Genomic DNA, 21,371 nt, shown 5'->3' with positions numbered 1-21,371 from the left:
ATGAGAAAGGAAAAATAGTACTATATAGTATGGAGACCTGGCTGACATTGCCTTGACCAAGTGATCAGATTTACAATCACCAATAATAGGTAAGTCCTGTTGATACCTTGTACCCCTGGTATGATACGATAAGACGAGAAGGGCCCTTTACCTCTGTGCTATTCTTCTCGAAAACCATGACGCCAGTCTAAAACATCCAACAAACTCAAATTGAGGGACATTGTATAAAATACTTCTTTAGGATATCAAAGGTCATAAAAACTCGGAAGACAGAAACTCTGACAGACCGGAGACTAAGGATTCATGATGGCTAATTGCGATGTGGTATCCTTAATTGGATCCTAGAACATAAATGATATTAGTGGAAAAGCTGGTAAAATCTAAATACAGCCAAGAATTTTTTTTTAATATTTTATTTATTTATTCATGAGAGACACAGAGAGGCAGAGACACAGGGAGAGGAGAACCAGGCATCATACAGAGAGCCTGACGTGGGACTCGATCCAGGTTCTCCAGGATCACGCCCTGGGCTGCAGGTGGCGCTAAACCACTGCGCCACCAGGGCTGCCCTACAGCCAAGAATTTAATAGTAATATACCAGTGCTAATCTCTAAAATTCTTCCAAAATAAAATACCTGTTGTTTTTGTTTGTTTGTTTTTAAAGATTTTATTTATTTATTCATAGAGATAGAGAGAGAGAGAGAGAGGCAGAGACACAGGCAGAGGGAGAAGCAGGCTCCATACAGAGAGCCCGATGTGGGACTCCATCCAGGGTCTGCAGGATCACACCCTGGGCTTCAGGCAGCGCTAAACTGCTGGGCCACCAGGGCTGCCCAAAATACCTGTTTTTTTTTAAGAAGCCTAACTCTCAGCCCCCTAGCTATCCAGTGTCCCTCCTTGGAGACAACCAATATAGTTCCTTTTATCTTCTAAGTAAATAAATGCAAATAGAAATAACCCTCCCTCCCATTAAAAACAATGCTTTGCACTAGTAGTATATGTACTATTTACATCATCCTGCTTTTAGATCTTATCCCATTATCTGTATGTGTATATACACACACATTCAGTCTTTTGTACTTTTTTTCTAAGTGGCTGCAGAAATTCCATTGTATGGATATACTGTAATTTAACTGATTTCTTATTGATGACCATTTGTTGTTTGCAGTCAGTTGCTGTTATAAATAATTCTAATGAGGGATGCCTGGGTGGCTCAGCAGTTGAGTGTCTGCCTTCGGCTCAGGTTGTGATCATGGGGTCCCGGGATTGAGTCCCACATCTGGCTCCCCACAGGGAGCTTGCTTCTCCTTCTGCCTATATCTCTGCGTCTCTCTCTGTGTCTCTCATGAATAAATAAAAAATCTTTAAAAAAGTAACAAATGACCTTGTACATGCATTATTTTGCACTCTTACAAGTATATAGGATAAATTTTAAGAAGATTTTCTGAATTAAAGCATATGTATATTTGTAATTTTTATTAAAGATACTCTCAGGTTGTACTGATCTATACTCTACCTGAAATGTATAAGAGTACCTATTTCTGCATACCATCACCAAACATAGGTATATTAGAAAGTTTTTTTTAGTTTTTGTCAGTCTAGTATGTTAAAAACAAAGTTTTTATGTAGTTTAATTTGCATTTCTATTGTGAATATGGGTGAGTATCTTCTGTAGAATGTTCATTTTTTTTGGTTATGTCCATTTTAAAATTCTTTGTTGATTTTTTTTGAGTTTAATTTTATTTAAATTCAGTTAATTAACATATAGTGTTATTAGTTTCAGAGGTAGAGCTCAGTGATTCATCATTTGTATATAACACCCAGTGCTCATTACATCATGTGCCCTCCTTAATGCCCATCACCCAGTTACCCCATCCTCCCACTCCTCTCCCCTCCAGCAGCCCTCAGTTTGTTTCCTATGATTAAGAGTCTATGGTTTATCTCTCTCTGATTTCATCTTGTTTTATTTTTCCCTCCCTTCCTCTAGGCCCCTCTGTTTTGTTTTTTTAAATTGCACAAATGAGTGAAATCAATCGTATGATAATTGTCTTTCTCTGATGGACTTATTTCGCTTAGCATAATATAATACTCCCTTAGTTCCATTCACGTCATTGTAAATGCAAGATCTCTTTTTTTAATGGCTGAGTAAATGTCATCGTATATGTAATACCACATATTATTTATCCATTCATATTTTTTTTTTAAGATTTATTTATTCATTCAGAGAGAGCGAAGAGAGAGGCAGAGACACAGGGAGAAGCAGGCTCCACGCAGGAAGCCTGGCGGGACTCTATCCCGGGTCTCCAGGATCACAACCCAGGCTGCAGGCGGTGCTAAACCGATGCGCCATCGGGGCTGCCCTCCATTCATATTCTTGTTGATCTTTTTTCTCATTGATTTGTAGGAACTTTTTATATGTTGGCAAAAAAAGCCCTTTGTTATAAGAATTGCAAATATATTTTCTGAGTTTGTCTTATGAAGTATTTTTGTTTTTGCCCTGCAGAAAATCCACTTTTTTTTTTAAATCTTATTTTTTTTTTAAGATTCTTATTTTATTTATTTATTCATGAGAGACACAGAGAGAGAGAGAGAGGCACAAACATAGGCAGAGGGGGAAGCAGGCTCTGGGCAGGGAGCCCGATGTGGGACTCGATCCCAGGTCTCCAGGATCGCGCCCTGTGCCAAAGGCAGGCGCCAAACCGCTGTGCCACCCAGGGATCCCAGAAAATCCACTTTTTAAATGTAGCTGATTTTAACCAATCTTGTCTTTTTATGACTTTTTTTTTTTATGACTTTTGAATTTTATGTTATACTTAGGAGTTTTCTCATGTCTTTTTTTTTAAGATTTTATTTATTTATTTATTTGAGAGAGAGAGACGAGAGAGAGCACAAGCAGTGGGAGAGGCAAAGCAGAGAGAGAGGGAAAGGAGGCTTTCCACTGAGCAGGGAGCCCCATGCAGGGCTCTATTCCCGCATTCTTGGATCATGACTTGAGCCTAAGGCAGACGCTTAACTAACTGAGCCACCCAGGTACCCCTCTCATGTCTTTCTTTAATCTATTTGAGAAGTTTACTTTGATGAAAGATTCAAAGCCAAGATTTTTTTTTCCAAATATTTACCCAATCATTTTAACACCATTTATTGAATAGTCTGTTTTTCCCATTAATTGAAATAGGATTGAAGAGAATTGAAATAGGAAAAAAAAATATTCTCATGCATTTGTGTCTCTTTCTGGACTTTCTATTTTTGTGCCATGCATTTCTTAGTTTAAATATGACCTCACACCAGTTGTTTTTTGTTTTTTTATTCTAGAAATCTTCAAGTGTATTCAAATGTACACAGTAGTTTAGTTATTGTGACATAACAATTTTTTAGTATCTGGAGGGTCCACCTTCCTTCTTGCTCCCATTACTCTTTTTCAGAATTTGTTAATTATTGTTATATTTTGCACTTCAACTTTATAATAAGCTTATCTAGTTCCCCCCAAAATAAAACTTCTATTGGTATTTTTACAGAAATTATCTTAAAATTATTTTAGAAGGTATGTCATGTTGAGTCTTTCACGAATGTGACATGCCTTTCTATTCGTATTTTTTTGTGTGAATCCTCTTTGGTGCTCTAAAATTTTCACTATTCAGATCTTCACACTTTTTGTTATGTTTATTTATATCCAGGTATCTCTCTCTCTCTGTCTCTCTGCTATCATAAATAGCATCTTTTTTCCTTTATATTATTTTACAGGGCATTGTGCATACATAGGTGTATATGAAGGTTCTTAATTTCATATTAATTTTGTACCTAGCCCTCCTAATGAATTATTTTATCTGTAGTATTTCTTCAATTATTTCTCTTGGATTTTCTTTTTTTTTCTTTCTTTTAAATTTATGATAGTCACACACACACACAGAGAGAGAGAGAGAGAGAGAGAGAGAAGCAGAGACACAGGCAGAGGGAGAAGCAGGCTCCACGCACCAGGAGCCCGACATGGGATTCGATCCTGGGTCTCCAGGATCACGCCCTGGGCCAAAGGCAGGCGCTAAACCACTGCGCCACCCAGGGATCCCCTCTCTTGGATTTTCAAAGTATAGTTATATTATCTACAAATGATATGTTTATTTCCTTTTCAAGTTCTATAATTAAAGTTGCGTTTTTGCAACTGTTACAGCACTACCTCTCATATAGAAGGGGTGCTTGGCAAGCATAGTAGGCCCCAAGGTACAAACCCCAGAGTAGGCGGAAACATTGGTAATTAGAGCCTTTGAACCCTGGGACTGGGTTTTGTTTTTTCATATTTTTTTCTTTTGTTTCATCTAGATGTGAAATCTGGGAGCTATACAGTGTTACAAGTGGTGGAAGCCCTTGGGTAAGAGCCTCTGTTATAGAGTGCCTCCTCCAGTCTTGCTTGTGCACGCTGAAAAGGTTATTTTGTACACTGCTGCTTTCCTAGAGCTAACTGGTCCTGAATTTCTCTTACTATAGCCCAACAACCCCCTTCCACATCAGTACCTTGGTCTAAGCCAGTGTTTGTCCTGAAAAAAAGTTTCATGCTACCTGACTAATGTTCCTAAGGAAGTTTTGGAAGTGCCTGGATCAGCCCAAAGGTGTGGGGTGAGATGGATGGTTGAGAGCCATCAACAGTTATTTAGAGCTGGGATTTCTCCTCTGCTGCTTATCCTGGCTCTGACTCAGACCTCATGGGCTCTGCCTGGGGAATTCCCAGGAGGCTGACCATGCACCAGATCCTTCCTCACTATAGGAAAAGGCATGGGGAAACAGCTGGAAAATCAGTATTAAAACCAGATATCCAAGCACCAAAGGAAATATGTGCTTATAGTCTGATGCCTGCTTTTCTCCTATTTTATTCTTAGTAGACTGTCTAAATTGACAAATCTTACTTGCAAAAATTGTTAACTGTCACAGTTTTCTGAAGCAGAAAATTAGAAAATTGGGAGGGTGGGGTAGAATGTAGGTCACTATTATGCATCTCTCCCACCTAAGAGACCATTTGGCCTTTCTACACATGGGGCCTTGGTCCGTTTTTTAAAATGTAACAGCTTTATATATATATTTAATTCATATATATAATTCCTATCAATTTTTATATGTGATGTATATAACTCACATATCATAAAGTTCATCATTTTTTGTGTATTCAGATTTGTGCAACCCTTCAGTCGATTTTCAAACATTTTCATTACCTGAAAAAGAAACCCCACGCCCATTATCAGTCACTATTCCCTCCCCTTCTCAGCCCCCAGCAACCACTAATTTGCTTTCTACCCCTGAGGATTTGCCAATTTGGTAAATTTCATATAAATGGAATCACATAACATGTAACCTTTGTGACTGGCTACTTTGATTTAGCATAATGTTTTCAAAGTTTATCCCTGTTGTAGCTCTGTCAGTACTTCATTTCTTGCTGAAGAATAATCTATTATATGAATATATCATATTTTGTTCAGCCATTCATTAGGTGGTGGTTATGGGTTATTTCAAATTTGGAGTATTCTGAACATTGCTGCTATGAGCATTTGTGTGCTTTGGCCCATTTCTAAATGCATAGTTTTCCACTTCTGAACAGAGCCTTTTCTACAAGATCCTATTCTAGGGACCTTATCAAGAGTGATTTTATTTTTGCCCTTTTATCCTGAGTTACAGATACCCTTATCCTTGAGATTTCAGTCAAATGTCCTGATTAGCTCTCCTTCAGAAATCTACTTCATACATTTACTTGCTTAGATTGCTTCTCATATGTTTAAATGTAATCTCTGTAAGAGCTATTTTGAAGATAACTCACCTTATTGCTTCAGTCCAAGTTTTCCCATTCAGCGATCATAAACAGTCAAAACCTTTATTCTGACCATCTTTGTAAAACTCCCAGTTATAAAGATTTTTCCCCCTTAAGACCTTGGTTGCTCTCAGCATTTTTTCCTTGCCTGTAATATATTTATTCTCCTGTTTTGGTAGAAGTTGCAGCTGCCCATCATCTGTTGAGCCCTGTGGGTAGCTGCTAAGCTCTGCTTCAGAGGAATGTGACTCTCATGTAAGAGTAAGCCCAATGACCAGTCAGTACCTACAGATGGATACTTCTGTTAGCTGTGGTGACAGATGAGCCTCTAATGAATACCAGGTCAATCTGAGGATTGGCTCTTTAGGCTTTGGCTTTACTATTATCTGTAATGCTAAGTACCCACGGAACACCTTCCTGAGCTGGCTTCCATGCCCAGGGGGTGAGTGTGACTAATTTCAAAATGCTTATTCCTTCAAAGTCTGGCGGAGTGCCTCAGTGGCTCAGTCAGTTGAGCATCCAACTCTTGATTTCATTTCAGGTCTTGATCTCAAGGTCATGAGTTCAAGCCTTGCTTTGGGCTCCACACTGGGCATGGAGCCTACTTAAAAAAAGAAATATATGGGGCGCCTGGATGGCTCTGTCAGTTGAATGTCTGACTCTTGATTTCAGCTCAGGTCATGATCTCAGGGTTATGAAATGTCAGGCTCCATGCTTAGCAGGGAGTTAGCTTGAGATTCTCTTCTTCTTCTTCTGCTCCTCCCCCTACTCACATGCTGTCTCTCTGCCTCTAAAATAAAATCTTTAAAAAAAAAAAAAAAGTTTGAACAGGGTTATGTCAGGCTCTCTCTATCCTACTTTCTCCCAGGTCCTCTCTAGAGAATCCAGAACCCCGAACTCGGGCACGAGGAATCCAGCTTCTGTCACAGGTGCTACTCCAGTGTCAGTCCTTGCTCCTGGAGAAGGAAGGTACTGGCATTACTAGTAGGAGTGTCTTCCTGGATTGTTGGGCCAAAGCCTCCTTTGTCTATTCAAGCCAATTTTACAGGGAGGGAGGAATGAAGGAAGGACATAAGGAATCTGTGAACTACTAATGCAACATCTTCATTCCTCACTGGTATATGTGGCAGAGATGATAAGAATCAAGACTGAAGACACTGGGATTTCAAATGTAGCCTTAGACATTTTTTTCAGTTATCTTTCCCTCTCTGTAAAATAGACAAAGCAGTACTTCATAGATGTGGGAAAAGTCACTTTGAAGTTCTGACTTAAAAAGCCAACAGCTTACTTACCTTCTATGGCATAACTGGCAAACTGCAATCTATTTTTATAAAGTTTTTTTAGCCTATAGCCACACCCGTTGATTTATCTCTTGTTTATGCTGCTTTTATGTTAGAGCAGCCGAGTTGAGCAGAGTTGAGTAGTTGTGACCAGTACTTTGTCTTGCAAGCCTAAGATATTTCCTATCCAGCTCTTTGAGAAAGTTTGCCAAATCCAGTTCTATACAAGGGAAGTTCTGGGGTAAAAGTGGGTTCAACTGTGGACCTGTGTGATAATAGATAATAAAAGATGCTCACCTCTTTTCCTAACTGATCAAGGCACCCTCAAATGGGAGAGCATGGGGCATATCTGTTAGTGAAGGAGAAAATTTGTAGTGAAATCCAAACAGGAATATCCTTTATAGATTCTGGGAAGAAGCCTGTGTAAAATAATGGCTGTATTTCTGGTTTGTACAGTGGTACACCTGATCCTATTTTATGAAAACCGGCTGAAGGACCATCATCTTGTGATCCCATCTGTCCTGCAAGGTTTGAGGGCGCTTGTAAGTTCTCCTTCTTTTTCATTACGTACTGTGTTTGTGGGAGCCCCTTTCCAGTGAATTCTGTCCTTGTCCTTTGGGGATCAGACTCCCCAAGTGCTGGGCAGCCCCAGTTTCTTAACGGTTTAGCGCCACCTTCAGCCCAGGGTGTGATCCTGGAGACCTGGAATCGAGTCCCACGTCAGGCTCCCTGAATGAAGCCTGCTTCTCCCTCTGCCTGTGTCTCTGCCTCTCTCTCTCTCTCTCTCTCTCTCTCTCTCTGTTTCTAATAAATAAATAAAATCTTAAAAAAAAAACCAACAACAACAAAAAAGACTCCCAAGTGCTGAGGAGCAGATGCCCAAATGTGGGACTAAACCAGTGTCAGCTAACCACTTCTGTTTTTAGTCTAGAGAGTAAAAAATATTTTGGCAGGACTGGAATTCAGAACCAAAGTGGAAGGAGCTGCAGAGAACTAAACAGCTTGAGAAAAGGGACCATGTTCTCACTGTTAGCACTTCTTTCTGAATCTGGATGTTGTCATTCCCACTGTAGCTAATTAAGCCTCTTTTGGGATTGTGTCTTCAAGGTTAGAAAACCCTCCATGCTCACACATCTCCTCTTCTCCCCCAGAGCCTGTGTGTGGCCCTGCCTCCAGGACTGGCCGTCTCTGTACTTAAAGCCATCTTCCAGGAGGTCCACGTCCAGGTGAGTGATGACAGTCACTTTTGTATTCTCTGTCTCCCAGCCCTGACATATATGACTAGGATTAGGTGGCAAAAAAAAAAATAACTGCCTTCTAAGTTCTGAACTTTTTCAGGTCTTTGACCATGTTTACCTGCTAGTCTTTGTTTCTGTATAAGGAGAAGGAGGCAGGCCATTATATCTGTTCTGTGTCCTCTCCTACATGAACAAAGTAAAGCAGACAGATTGGTTATTGGCTGTAACGGCTTTCTCTGCATTTCTTCTTAGGTTCATCTTATACTAGTTAAAGAGCACTGTCTACCTAGAGATTGTGAAGCAAGAAGTAGTTTTCTCAGCTTAGATATTCTTTGAATACTTTCTTTACTTAGTTCTGGTCTCTCCCACCCCAAGTCCCTGCCTCAGGTGGACCGACACACAGTCTACAGTATCATTACCAACTTCATGCGAACCCGTGAAGAAGGTAAGAGGCAGGGCTCTTTGGCAATTCTGAAAAGCAAATACATCCTTTTCCCTCATTACCAAGACTCATGTTTAGCCTGGAAGTCATATAGGAGACCCAATACTCTGAAAAGAATGAAGGAAAATTGAGGGGTCCACTCACTACCAAATAAAGGAATGGCAGTTTGGGCTGATATTTTAAATTCCTACCTCTAACAGTTATATATTTTTGTACATCTTTTCTTCACTGTGTATTCTCTTGGAATAGGAAAACAAAAAAAGATCTGCTCTGGGAGGCACCAAAGGTAGGGTAGCAATAGTAGAGGGAGAACAGAAGCCAAAAAAAGCCCAGCTTTCTATCTCAAGGGAGGGTAGTGACCTATTCTCTTCTCCCCAGAGCTGAAGGGCCTTGGAGCTGACTTCACCTTTGGCTTCATCCAGGTGATGGATGGGGAAAAGGATCCCCGAAATCTCCTGGTGGCTTTCCGCATCGTCCATGACCTCATCTCCAGGGACTATAGCCTGGGTACGTCCTTATAGCCTTGAATTAGCTAGTTAGGGCTTGTCAGATGAATGAAAATTAGAAGTTGACCTCATTGTTTCTCTGGTACCTTAGGACCCTTTGTGGAGGAGTTGTTTGAAGTGACGTCCTGTTACTTCCCTATTGATTTTACCCCTGTAAGTACCCCCTTTTATTCATTCATTCGTTCATTGATTGATTCGAATATTCCTTGAGTGCCTCCTGTGAATCCGGTCCAGTTCTAGGCACTGAATTGACAACAATGAACAAACGGGATAATCCTTGCCCTCCTGAATTTATACTTTAGTAAACTGGGAAATGGAGATGCATTTGCTATCAGAGAAAGTATTCAATTCAGTGGGCATGTGGGGGTTCCTTAAGCTCCTTAACGATGTACTTAGTGGTGAGAGCTACAGGATTGTAAAATATGGTTTCTGCCCTTGAACCCTGAAACATTTAAGTAACAATATAAGATTAGGAACCAAAACAAGTTGTGTTATAGTCGTTCAGAGAAGACCCAGTTCAGTGTGAGCTAGAGTAATCAGAGCTAGAGTAATCAGGAACTGACTTCACAGATAAGATGGGATTTCAGTTGGTTTCTGAGACGTGATAGAATATAATCCTGGAGTCTGAGGTGTGATCTCAGGCAAAAAAAACAAAACAAAAAAAAAAAAAACAAATTGACAAAACAAAGAAGACAGTTGAGGGCGATGTATACAGCATGCTCTTACCCCCTTGGACCTTCCTCCCACTCTACATCTTGATATCCCTTCTACTTCCAAAAACTCAGAATCTCACCACTGTATGGGTATGCGAAGGTATGTGTACTACAAGCATTAGTAGTTTCAAAGAAATGAAAAGAGTTCTATCACAGCAGACCAAATAACATCTTGAGTATTGATTCTCACTGTCTTTAAAGTTACACAGCCATCTTTGCTATAGGGAATTGCTTACCAGTGTATTCCATAGACACCATGGTCCTTGGGGCTATGCTCTCCTAAAATTCTCTTCATCTCTTTTGTAATCGTTATCACTATTTCTGACTCAGAAGAGCTTATTCCTTTGAAATCATAAAAGCTCTTTGTTAGGCCATCAGGTTTCTCTGTTTTTGGTTTATTTTTGTTTGTTTTGAAAAAATAATACATTCACATGATCCAAAATCTAAAAGGTCTAAAAAGGTGAAAGACCTATCTACCATCATTTCTTTCTTTGTTGTCAGCTCGTTTTATTAATTATGTCTGTATCTGGGGATCCCTGGGTGGCTCAGCGGTTTGGTGCCTGCCTTTGGCCCGAGGCTCGGTTCTGAGTCCCCGGATCGAATCCCACTCCGGCTCCCAGCATGGAGCCTGCTTCTCCCTCCTCCTGTGTCTCTGCCTCTCTCTCTCTCTCTCTCTCTCTCTCTCTCTCTCTCTCTCATGAATAATTAAATAAATAAATCTTTTAAAAAATTATGTCTGTATCTTACAGAACTTTGTCTTTTTCTTTTTTTAAAATTTTAAAAATATTTGATTTAAATTCATTTTGCTAACGTATAGTATAACACCCAGTGTTCATCCCATTAAGTGCCCTCCTTATTGCCCATCACCTAGTTACCTCATCCACTTCCCTTTCTGCAACCCTTTGTTTCCCAGAGTTAGGAGTCTCATGGTTTGTCTTCCTCTCTAATTTTTCTCCACTCAGTTTCCCTCCTTTCCCTAATAGTCCCTTTCACTATTTCTTATATTCCATATATAAGTGAAACCATATGATGATTGTCTTTCTCTGATTGACTTATTTCACTCAGCTTAATACCCTCCAGTGCCATCCATGTTGAAGCAAATGGTAGGAATTCGTCTTTTCTGATGGCTGAGTTATATTCCATTGTATATATACATACCACATCTTTATCCATTTATGTATTAAAGGACATTGTGGCTCCTTCCACAATTTGGCTATTGTAAACATTGCTGCTATAAACATTGGGGTGCAGGTGTCCCATCGTTTTACTACATCTGTATCTTTGGGGTAAATACCCAGTAGTGCAATTACTGGGTCGTAGGGTAGCAGCTCTATTTTTAACTTCTTGAGGAACCTCCATACTGTTTTCCAGAGTGGCTGTACCAGTTTGCATTCCCACCAATAGTGTAAGGGAGTTCCCCTTTCTCCACATCCTCGCCAACATTTGTTATATCCTGTCTTATTAATTTTAGCCATTCTCACTGGTGTAAGGTGGTGTCTCATTATGGTTTGGATTTGCATTTCCCTGATGGCAGGTGATGTGGAGCATTTTTTCATGTGCTATTGTGCATTGGCCATGTGTAGGTCTTTTTTGGAGAAATGTCTGTTCATATCTTCTGCCCATTTCATGACTGGATTGTTTGTTTCTTGGGTGTTGAGTTTGATAAGGTCTTTATATAAAGATCTTGGATGCTAGCCCTTTATCTGATCGGTCATTTGCAAATACCTTTTCCCATTCTGTAGGTTGTCTTTTATTATAGAACTTTTTTAACCATTTATATGTAAATGCTTCCCTACCCCTGCATATACTTTTCTTGTATTTGGCCTTTTTCACTTAGTATATCTTGGAGAGTACTCCATACAGTATATAAGTTAGCTCTTTATTCTTTATGGCTGTGTAGTATTCCTTTCAATGGAAATACCTAATTAATTTCACTAGTCCTCTTTAGGATGAAGGTTGTTGCTAATCTTTTGTTGTTAAAGGTAATGCTGCAACTTACATATCCTAGTAAACATGTATCATTTCACGTATGTATGTGTATAACAGTAAGACAAATTCCTAAAAGTGAAGCTGCTAGAATATATGCATTTATAATTTTAGGGCAGGAAGGAGTGCATTTTTGAAAGGTAATAGAGTGAACATGATTCAACAATTTTTTTTTAATTTATTCATGAGAGACACACAGAGAGAGGTAGAGACATAGGCAGAGGGAGAAGCAGGCCCCCCGCAGGGAGCCCAATGAGGGACTCAATCCCGGATCCTATGAGCTGAAAGCAGATGCTCAACCACTCAGCCACCCAGTCGTCCCTGAAGCCTTTTTATACCCTTTTGCTGCCAACTGCAGAGATCATTTTCCTATTAGAGATCATCACCACTCCCACCTGCTTATCCATTTTCTCAGATATTCTTGACCAAAAAAAAAAAAAATTATAGATAATGATAGGAGAATTTCTCTTATTCGAGCAATTTTTTGTTTTGTTTTTGCAAGGAAGCTCTATGCCCAATGTGGGGCTTGAGCTCACTACCCCAAGTTCAAGAGTCGCATGCTCTACCTGAGCTAGCCAGGTAGCTTGAGCAGATTTCTGTATGTTATTCTATACTGTAGTCTATATGGGAAGCAGAATTAAAAATAATTCTCAATTAAAATAAGAGACACCTGGCTTTAGCATAAGAACTTGTATAAAAAATATTCTTTATGGTCCTGTCAATCCCTTTGGCCATATGCCATCGTCATGGTGGATCACATCAGTGTAAGTGATGGTTCCTTTGGTTTTTACTATGCATACATGTCACTCTAGAGTAGGGGTGAGCAGACTTTTTCTATAAAGGGCCAGATAGTGACTATTTTAGGCTTTGCAGACACAAAAATAGCTGTAGACACTGAAATGTGGTAGTGTCTGTACTGCAGTAAAACTTTATAGGCATGGAAATTTATTTTTTATTTTTATATTTTTATTTATTTATTTTTAAAGATTTTATTTATTTGTGAGAGACAGAAATAGTGACCAAGATAGCACAAGCGAGGAGAGGGAAAAGCAGGCTCCCCATTAAGCAGGGAGCCCAATGTGATGCAGGGCTCAATCCCAGGACCCTGGGATCATGACCTGAGCTAAAGGCAGATGCTTAACTACCTGAGCCACCCAGGTACCTCTTATAGGCATGGAAATTTAAATTTCATATAATTTTCATGTGTCACAATATATTCTTTTGATGTTTTTCCCCAGCCATTTAAGAATGTAAAAATTAGGGGATTGAAAGTATCTTGATAAGCACTGAGTAATATATAGAATCACTGAATATGTATAGAATCACTATATTATATGCCTGAAACTATCTTAATACTCTAAACTATGCTGGAATTAAAAGAAAAAAGTGTAGAAACCCTTGGCCATATATACAGTCTTAACTGGTTGCTTCCTACTCCTCATGCAGAGATATCGAATGTTCCTTCACCATCATCCTTAGGATTCCTTTATCCTTGCTCTTGGATCAGAGACTCTATTTCCCCAGTACCTATATCTCAGATTAGAGATGTCTGTCTTACCTCCCCAGAAAATTAAACCTCCAGATTTTGCTGGAGAAATGGAGAAGCTGGGAAGCAATCTGGGTGGTCAGAATGCTTCTCTAATCCCATTCCCAAAGGCACCTGGTACTGCCAGTTGCAAAGGTCTTTGAGGACTACAGTGTATATGGGTAGTTACTCAGCTTTTCCCAAATAAATTATGCCTCAACTATATAATGAAATAGTGTCAGCCACTATACCTAATGTTGTGAAAGAATAACAATACCACAGAAAAATGTACCCAATGTATTAAGTGGGGAAAAAAAATCATAAATCTGTTTAGAACAATGACAGTTTTAAGAGTATATATTTTAAAGAGAAAACGGTCTATTAACGTATAGTCATAATATATATAGACAGAAGAAAGTAGCTTACCAGAAAGTTAGGGTGCTTATCTCTTGAGTCGCAAGATGATAGATCAGATAGAAAATAAATGCCCAACAGACACAAATTCCCAAGGAACATGCAAGAGTAAGCATGTCTTCCTGCTGGGGCTTCCTGTCACACTATTCTGTCAGATTGGGTGTAAATATCACCCTATTTTGAAGGACTGTTGGAGTAATTCCCGTATCCAAGGGTGGTCTGAAGAGTTTTGCAAATCCTTGGCACTTTTCCCTTTTCCAGCCACCTAATGATCCCCATGGCATCCAGAGAGAAGATCTCATCCTGAGTCTTCGAGCTGTGCTAGCTTCCACACCGCGATTTGCTGAGGTAGGTCTAGCGAAGGTTAGGTATGTAGCCTCTGCCCAAAGAAGTGTCTGAAGAAAGAACAGTAAGAGCATGGGGGAAAAGGAAGATCCAGAATACATTTTTTGGGTATGGCATCCTTCAAGTGTCTTTAGGCATATGTGGCAAATATCTTCAGAATAGAAAGTAGAAACCTTTACCATCTCTTTGTTTAAAATAATAATCCAAGCCCTATATGGTGCTGTCTTTTAAAATCCTGTAGTGTTGCCAACGAGCCCATTTTTCATGTTAACTGGGAGTCTGGCGACAGTTTGGCAGGAAGATTGATTTACAGTCACAGCTCCTGACTCAGTTCTTTGTAGCTCTTTGATGTAGCCACTACCCTTGGGGCCTGGTAGTAATAAGGATGTAGTTGACCTTGGTACCTTGGTGTGGCTATGACACTACCCATCTCAGGCTTCAGTTCTTCCTTCTTTGAATAGTTCCTGCTGCCCCTGCTGATTGAGAAAGTGGATTCTGAGATTCTGAGTGCCAAGCTTGATTCTCTGCAGACTCTGGTGAGTGATTTTTCTATCTCTAGGGTTCAACTGCCTTTAGACAGTTGATGGGTACTAAAGGAATATAGACTCAGAGAGTCAGGGCCCTCATGAGAGGGATCCCTAGTATTTGGGCCTATATGTTGACCAAAGTCCCCCCACCTCCACCTCCCCAGCTACATATTGTCTGGTCCTATAGTCACTGAGTGGCAACTGAGGAAAGGCTGACCAGGGCTCCTCTTTATGCTTATTTTCCATCAGTCAGGACAAGCTCCCATTGTCCTGTAACCTGGATAGAACTCTTGTGGAATCCTGCTGATTCTTCTCCTGACAGCCATGCTCCTTGAAGTGCCATTATGCTGATATGCCTGCATGTCTTCAGAAGTCTGTGTAGATAGCTGACACCTGTGCTTTCCTTGGCAGAATGCTTGTTGTGCTGTGTATGGACAGAAGGAACTAAAGGACTTCCTCCCCAGCCTTTGGGCTTCTATCCGCAGAGAGGTGAGTGTTAATTAAATAAACTCACTACTGTTAACTCCCATTTGTCAGGCATGAGAGGAAATATATACACCTTGTCCTTTTCCCTGTTGGCCAGGTTATTCAGCAAACCATAAGGGGGCATACTTCTAGTTGAATGACAAGGGAGAGAGTTCCTACATAGGATGTTTGATAATGGCACACAATCACTTTTGCGTAGTGCCGACTTCCTGCCCTTATGATAAGGAGCATAGGTCATGGTGCCTCTGGCATCATACTTAATAAGTGTGTGGGGGAAGGAAGAGACTTAGGAATGGGGATCCCAACAGCCACTGCTCCAAGTTGAGGTCCTATTTCTCACAAAGTACCATGTATCTAGTACACTAGTGGGACTAAGGACTTGGTGTGAGAATCTATCAGTTGAGAAGAAACTCCACCTTAGGGATTAATTTCCATTGCTGTGCTTACTTCCCAAAGGAAATTGGCAGTGGGAGGGTGAGCTCTCACCTGGTGCAGGCTCACCTCAGTAGCCATGGGATCCCTCCCTGACAGGTGTTCCAGACGGCAAGTGAGCGGGTGGAGGCTGATGGCCTGGCAGCCCTCCACTCTCTGACTGCGTGTTTGTCTCGCTCTGTGCTGAGGGCTGATGCTGAGGACCTCCTTGACTCCTTCCTTAGCAGCATTCTACAGGGTAATGGGGCCATGGCGGCCAGAAAGGGGGTTGAGCACAACAGAAGTTCCTTAAGGCCAATGAGCTTTTATAAGTAGCCCTTCATATTCAGTGATTTGGGTGCTGGAGCCTTACTTTGAATTGAAAACACTTTGAGTGGTAACTGCTAGCAAACTGTCCTATGTCTCGGTCTCCAACTTCTGTGGACCACAGGGGAATCAGACACCATTCAGCTTACTCCTCAGATCTGTGATGTGCTGCCTTTCTAGACTGCAGGCACCATCTATGTGAACCGGATATGAAACTGGTGTGGCCTAGTGCCAAATTGTTACAGGCAGCTGCAGGTGCATCTACTCGGGCCTGTGACCACATCACCAGCAACGTGTTGCCTTTACTGCTGGAACAGTTCCACAAGCACAGTCAGGTAAGAAAACAGAATCTTCTGAGGAAATGGTGGAACCTCTTGCTGGGATCTCTTTCACAGAGAGAACTAAGCATTGAGCTTGTCCCAGATAGTAGATCTTGAGTTTTGCTCCCATCAGCTGCTGCTGGTTCCCATGTTCACTCATTTCCTGACACTCTTACATAAAGGGATAATTCTCCCTGCTTCCAGAGAAGTCAGGACTGAAATCCTTTAAAATATTCTTTGACCTCAATACCCCTTAAAACATTACAGAGCAACCAGCGACGGACAATCCTTGAAATGATGCTGGGTTTTTTGAAGCTGCACCAGAAATGGAGCTATGAAGACAAGGGTGAGGTTACTTTCCACATGTGGTGTCCTGGGGGCTGCTGAGCACTGTGTTCCAATAAAGGATGGCAGGCAAAGAATGCTACAGAGAAGTACTCTAGAACAACATAGGTCCTGTTGTTCAGAGGTTGTAGCACAAGAGAACACTTATCAGATGAGGCCTGTTTATTTTTTTCCCAGTGTACCTCCTGGACACCCAATGGATTAAGCTCTTTGAATCTTGCCCCCAGTTGTCTTTGCATCACTGCTGAGTCAGGGCTTTCCTCTAACCTGGACTCTGTTTGTCCCTAGATGAAAAGCCGCTGAATAGCTTCAAGGACCAGCTGTGCTCACTGATGTTCATAGCTCTGACAGACACCAGCACCCAGCTTCAGCTTGTTGGCATCCGTACACTCACAGTCTTGGGTGCCCAGCCAGGTACACTTAAGGGAAAGAGAAAAGAAGGGGTATTGGTCCCTTCCTTGTGATTGTCTTTCTTTTGTTTTGTTTTATTTGTTTGTTTGTTTAAAGATTGTATTTATTCATTCATGAGAGACACACAGAGAGAGGCAGAGATATAGATAGAGGGAGAAGCGGGCTCCCTGTGGGGAGCCTGATGTGAGACTTGATCCCCGGACCCCGGGATCATGACGTGAGCCAAAGGCAGACAGCCACTGAGCCACCTAGGTGCCCCCCTTCCTTGCAGTTTTCTGTCTTAAGTGAAGAGCAACCTTAATCCCTTGGTTCTCAATGAAATTCTGGATGATTTGGGATTTCTTTTTTTAAGATTTCATTTATTTGAGAAAGAGATGTGCCCAGAGGGGGTGGGGCAAAGGGACAAGCAGACTCCCGCCTGAGTGTGGAGCCCAACAACATGGGGTGGGGCTGGATCCCAGGACCCCAAGATCATGACCTGAACTGAAGTCAGCAGCTTAACTGACTGAGCCACCCAGGCACCCTGCAATTTGGGATTTCTAATAGGACTTTTTGGAAGAGCTATGGTGGCTACAGAGGAAAAAAGATGAGGTTTGTATTTTCTTCTAACACAGACCTCTTGTCTTCTGGGGACTTGGAGCTGGCAGTGGGTCACTTGTACAGGCTGAGCTTCGTGGAGGAGGACTCCCAGAGTTGGTAAGAATCAAAAGCAGTGAGAGAGAACAAGCTGTTGCAGGGCTCTGTGCTTCCAACCCTTGGCTGTCCCTAGGGGAGGTGGGCACTGTTTTTGGCTCTGGCTACTAACTGATTGGAGATGTCAGACTTCTCTCTTGTAAGGGCATTAAGAAGCTCTGTCCAACTTAGTGGTGTAGGTACTTGAGTCCTGCTCTTCAGCAAGGCAGGCTTGGGAGCCCACACCCCTGAATTTGCCTAATGGCAGGCCTAGGCAAGAGAACTATGGGCCAAGGCTCAGCTGCTGCTTCTCTGCCCTGTGCCCCAGCAGGGTGGCAGCACTGGAAGCATCAGGAGCCCTGTCCACTCTCTACCCTGTAGCCTTCAGCCGCCACCTGGTGCCCAAGCTTGCTGAGGAGCTGTGCAGAGGTATGTGTCCCTGATCTTCTGTGGCTTACCCCTTCCCAGGAGCACTTGGGGGCCTTTATGTGTGCCATCACACAATGAAATCATGTTTCCTGGTTTCCTTTCAGGGGAGTTAGATTTGGCTAGAGATGAGCCCACAAAATGCTCCCGGCATCTACGCTGTTTGCAAGCCTTGTCAGCTGTATCAACACATCCCAGTATTGTCAAGGAGACCCTGCCTCTGCTGCTGCAGCATCTCTGCCAGATGAACAAAGGTTACTACTAGGAATAATCATCAAGGACCTGGGCCAAATGGGTAATCATAGGCAGGTTTGGAGTTGAGGCCTCTTTGGCAGTGGTTCCATTGGTGGCTATACATAAGAGTCACATGGGAACCTTTAAAAAATGTCGATATCTGGGCCTCAGTTCAACTAAGTCAGTCCTTGAGGAGGGATGGGGTTTGAACAACAGGAATTGTTGAGTACCCAGGTGATTTCAGTGTGAAGTCAGAATTGAAAAGCAACACTGTAGGGCCATGCTACTCAAAACGTGTTCCATCAACCAGCAACGTGGGCACTGTCTAGGAACTTGTTAGAAGTGCAGAATCTCAGGCCCTATTGATCAGAACTTGAATAAGATCTCCACCTAACTCATACACATGTCTGCTCCAAGGCATAAGTGACAGCAGCTATTGCTACTGTGAACCTATGCACGCTTATTATGGGCCCTAATTTCCTAAGCTGGCTTTGCACTGCCCAGAGCCCTTCGTGGCAGATCCAATGGGTGTTCTAGCAGCTGTTACATAGTAGAAAGAGCACTGAACTTGGAGTATGGCCAGGGTTTGACTCCTGACTTTGCACTTACTGTGACCGTGGAAAACCATTGGTAGTTTTATTTAGCCTCCACATCCTCTATGAAATGGAGGAAATGATACTTCTCCGGTGCTTATGAAAACTAAAGGAGAAAATATATGAGTGCTTGTATTGCAGAGTTGGCACAGAGTCGGAAATTTTGCTCCAAAATCTGAGTAGGTGAAAAAGAATCACCAAGAGAATAAAATTTGGCTCTTTATAAGACACTCATGGACTCTTTAGTCACTTATCTTTGATTATTCTTCACATATTCTGTATCTGAAATATCTGGAAATGCTTTTAAGAAAACTTTGCTGAGAATACTTTCTCACCACACAGGGAATATGGTTGCAGGAACCAGTGAAGTTATTGCCGTCTGTCAAAGCCTCCAGCAGGTGGCAGAAAAATGCCAGCAGGACCCTGAGAGCTGCTGGTATTTCCATCAGACAGCTGTACCTTGCCTGTTTGCCTTAGCTGTGCAGGCTTCCATGCCAGGTGAGTTTCTGCACCCCACACCTTCTCTAGCTATCCCACCTCTGGACCTCAGCCTTCCACTAATGTTGAACAGCACTGTCACCCTGAGGCTATCTCTGGTATTCTATTTTGTACCAGTTGAGGCTTCTTTTGAATCCTTTGTCCCCAGAGTGAGATTTTGCACTTCAAGCACAGGGTGCCAACCTGACCAGTGACAGGAATCAAAATCTACTTGTGTTAGCAACACTCAGAAGGATGCACACCTTTTTTTCTGTATAATTGCTATGTAATTAGCCTAGTTTTAGAATTAGGCTCTGGAGTAAAGCTGACCTGGTTGGGTTTCATGTTCAACTCCACCGCTTGTTAACATAATTGAAGATATTTAGCTTTTTTATGCCTCTGTTCACTCAATTATAAAAGGAAGACAAAAAGTGAAATTGTTGAGTACCCAGGTGATTTCACACCTCACAGGGTAGTTAATAAGAAATAAAAATGTGTGGTGCCTGGGAACATAGTACATAATATGTACAAATGGTCGCTCCATGTATGTAGCTGCTGTGATAAAAGGACCCATGACAATACGTCCATATTATTTTCAAGTTTTGGAAAAAACTATTGCTGAAATCAAGAAGTTAGTAACAGCTAGCTTTATTTTCCATGCTGCCCAGTCTAAGGACTGCACAAAGTTCTCAAGAGCTCTTTGTGGCCCATGTTAAGCACTCCTGCTTCTGATGCTGTCCTGGTGCTCAAGGCTACAGCACTACTAGAGGACAGGTTAAAAACTGCCATTTTAACTGGAATCCTGCTGATGACAGGACCTAATCATCTGAACTATAGCCATGGCCTGGTGATTCTGTGTGTTTGTGTATGTTTTGATTTTTCAGAGAAAGAACACTCAGTTCTGAAAAAAGTGCTGTTGGAAGATGAGGTCTTGGCTGCCATGGTATCTGTCATTGGCACTGCCACTACCCATTTGAGCCCTGAGTGAGTATAATCGTTGTTGTGGCTTGATCCTAGGCAGGATGATAGAACCTTGGGAAGAAACAGCAGGTAGCTGCCTTCTGAGCTGTCCTTTTACCCAGAATCAAATGTGGAGGGAGTTGTTTTGCTGGCAAAGTAAGAGGAAAGGGCTTTTTAGCAACATGGACTGTGGGGGTGGGAAAGCTATGGGGGAATAATGTGCAGAAGAACCACCTGTGGAGCATTTTGGGTTTTTTTTTTGTTTTTGTTTTTGTTTTTCCCTGTGGAGCATTTTGAAGCATACGTTTGAGTTCTCTGACTGGATTGTAAACTCCAGAACAGATTTAATTTGATTCACTGCTAAATCACTAGGGCCTAAAATGGGATGGGTCTTGGCACATAATATATGTTGAATTAATACCTGCTGAATGTGTGAATGATCGTGTTCTGGCCCATTGACTCAGTGACTCTAATGTGAACCCAGGGTATTTCAGAACCCTGGCTCCTTGGTGATATGTAGTCCTCTACCCCCAGTTTAGCTGCCCAGAGTGTCGCCTGCATTGTACCCCTTTTCTTGGATGGCAACATCTCCTTTCTGCCTGAAAACAGCTTCCCTTGCAGATTCCAGCCATTCCAGGTAAGGGTCTGATGGACCAGAAGGGAGAGAATCTTGGAACTTCTTTCCTTCAAGTTTTGAGGGCTAATCTGTAATGGGTTTGGGGTGCAGACAAGCCTATTTCTGGCAGGACAGGCTTACTAGAGCTCTTCTTCCTTTATAGGATGGCTCCTCAGGACAGAGGCGGCTTGTTGCACTGCTTATGGCCTTTGTCTGCTCCTTACCTCGAAATGTGCGTACATTTGGGAAGTACCCTGGTTTAACCCTGACAAGGGAAGGCAGATCCCAAGTGACTTCTGGGCAGAAATCTGCCATATGCTAGGCTGATC

At 41.8% G+C, this 21,371-nt stretch overlaps 1 protein-coding gene across 4 annotated transcripts in view; it reads left to right on the top strand.

The window, feature by feature from the left end:
- The window catches only part of MMS19 (MMS19 homolog, cytosolic iron-sulfur assembly component), a 33,992-nt gene that overhangs the window by 9,396 nt on the left and 3,225 nt on the right, over positions 1–21,371 (top strand). For 2 of the 4 annotated variants that reach the window (XM_055346012.1, XM_055346015.1), the window contains 21 exons: positions 4,315–4,363; positions 6,657–6,757; positions 7,525–7,610; positions 8,220–8,294; positions 8,682–8,751; positions 9,127–9,255; positions 9,346–9,407; positions 14,154–14,240; positions 14,699–14,773; positions 15,176–15,253; positions 15,782–15,920; positions 16,169–16,323; positions 16,576–16,654; positions 16,942–17,067; positions 17,679–17,760; positions 18,065–18,165; positions 18,270–18,416; positions 19,332–19,487; positions 20,351–20,450; positions 20,961–21,063; positions 21,206–21,274. In XM_055346012.1, the coding sequence (XP_055201987.1) occupies positions 4,315–4,363; positions 6,657–6,757; positions 7,525–7,610; positions 8,220–8,294; positions 8,682–8,751; positions 9,127–9,255; positions 9,346–9,407; positions 14,154–14,240; positions 14,699–14,773; positions 15,176–15,253; positions 15,782–15,920; positions 16,169–16,323; positions 16,576–16,654; positions 16,942–17,067; positions 17,679–17,760; positions 18,065–18,165; positions 18,270–18,416; positions 19,332–19,487; positions 20,351–20,450; positions 20,961–21,063; positions 21,206–21,274 (2,069 nt within the window). Of the gene's footprint in view, positions 1–4,314; positions 4,364–4,581; positions 4,602–6,656; positions 6,758–7,524; positions 7,611–8,219; positions 8,295–8,681; positions 8,752–9,126; positions 9,256–9,345; positions 9,408–14,153; positions 14,241–14,698; positions 14,774–15,175; positions 15,254–15,781; positions 15,921–16,168; positions 16,324–16,575; positions 16,655–16,941; positions 17,068–17,678; positions 17,761–18,064; positions 18,166–18,269; positions 18,417–19,331; positions 19,488–20,350; positions 20,451–20,960; positions 21,064–21,205; positions 21,275–21,371 lie in introns of those variants that run through there. The other 2 variants (XM_055346013.1, XM_055346016.1) reach the window with 2 other exon arrangements.

Source organism: Nyctereutes procyonoides, unplaced genomic scaffold (genome assembly GCF_905146905.1).
Source record: "Nyctereutes procyonoides isolate TBG_1078 unplaced genomic scaffold, NYPRO_anot_genome, whole genome shotgun sequence".
NCBI classification, from domain to species: Eukaryota; Metazoa; Chordata; class Mammalia; order Carnivora; family Canidae; genus Nyctereutes; species Nyctereutes procyonoides.
The sequence above is the reverse complement of the archived record's forward strand: the minus strand, read 5'-3'. Positions and strand labels throughout refer to the sequence as shown.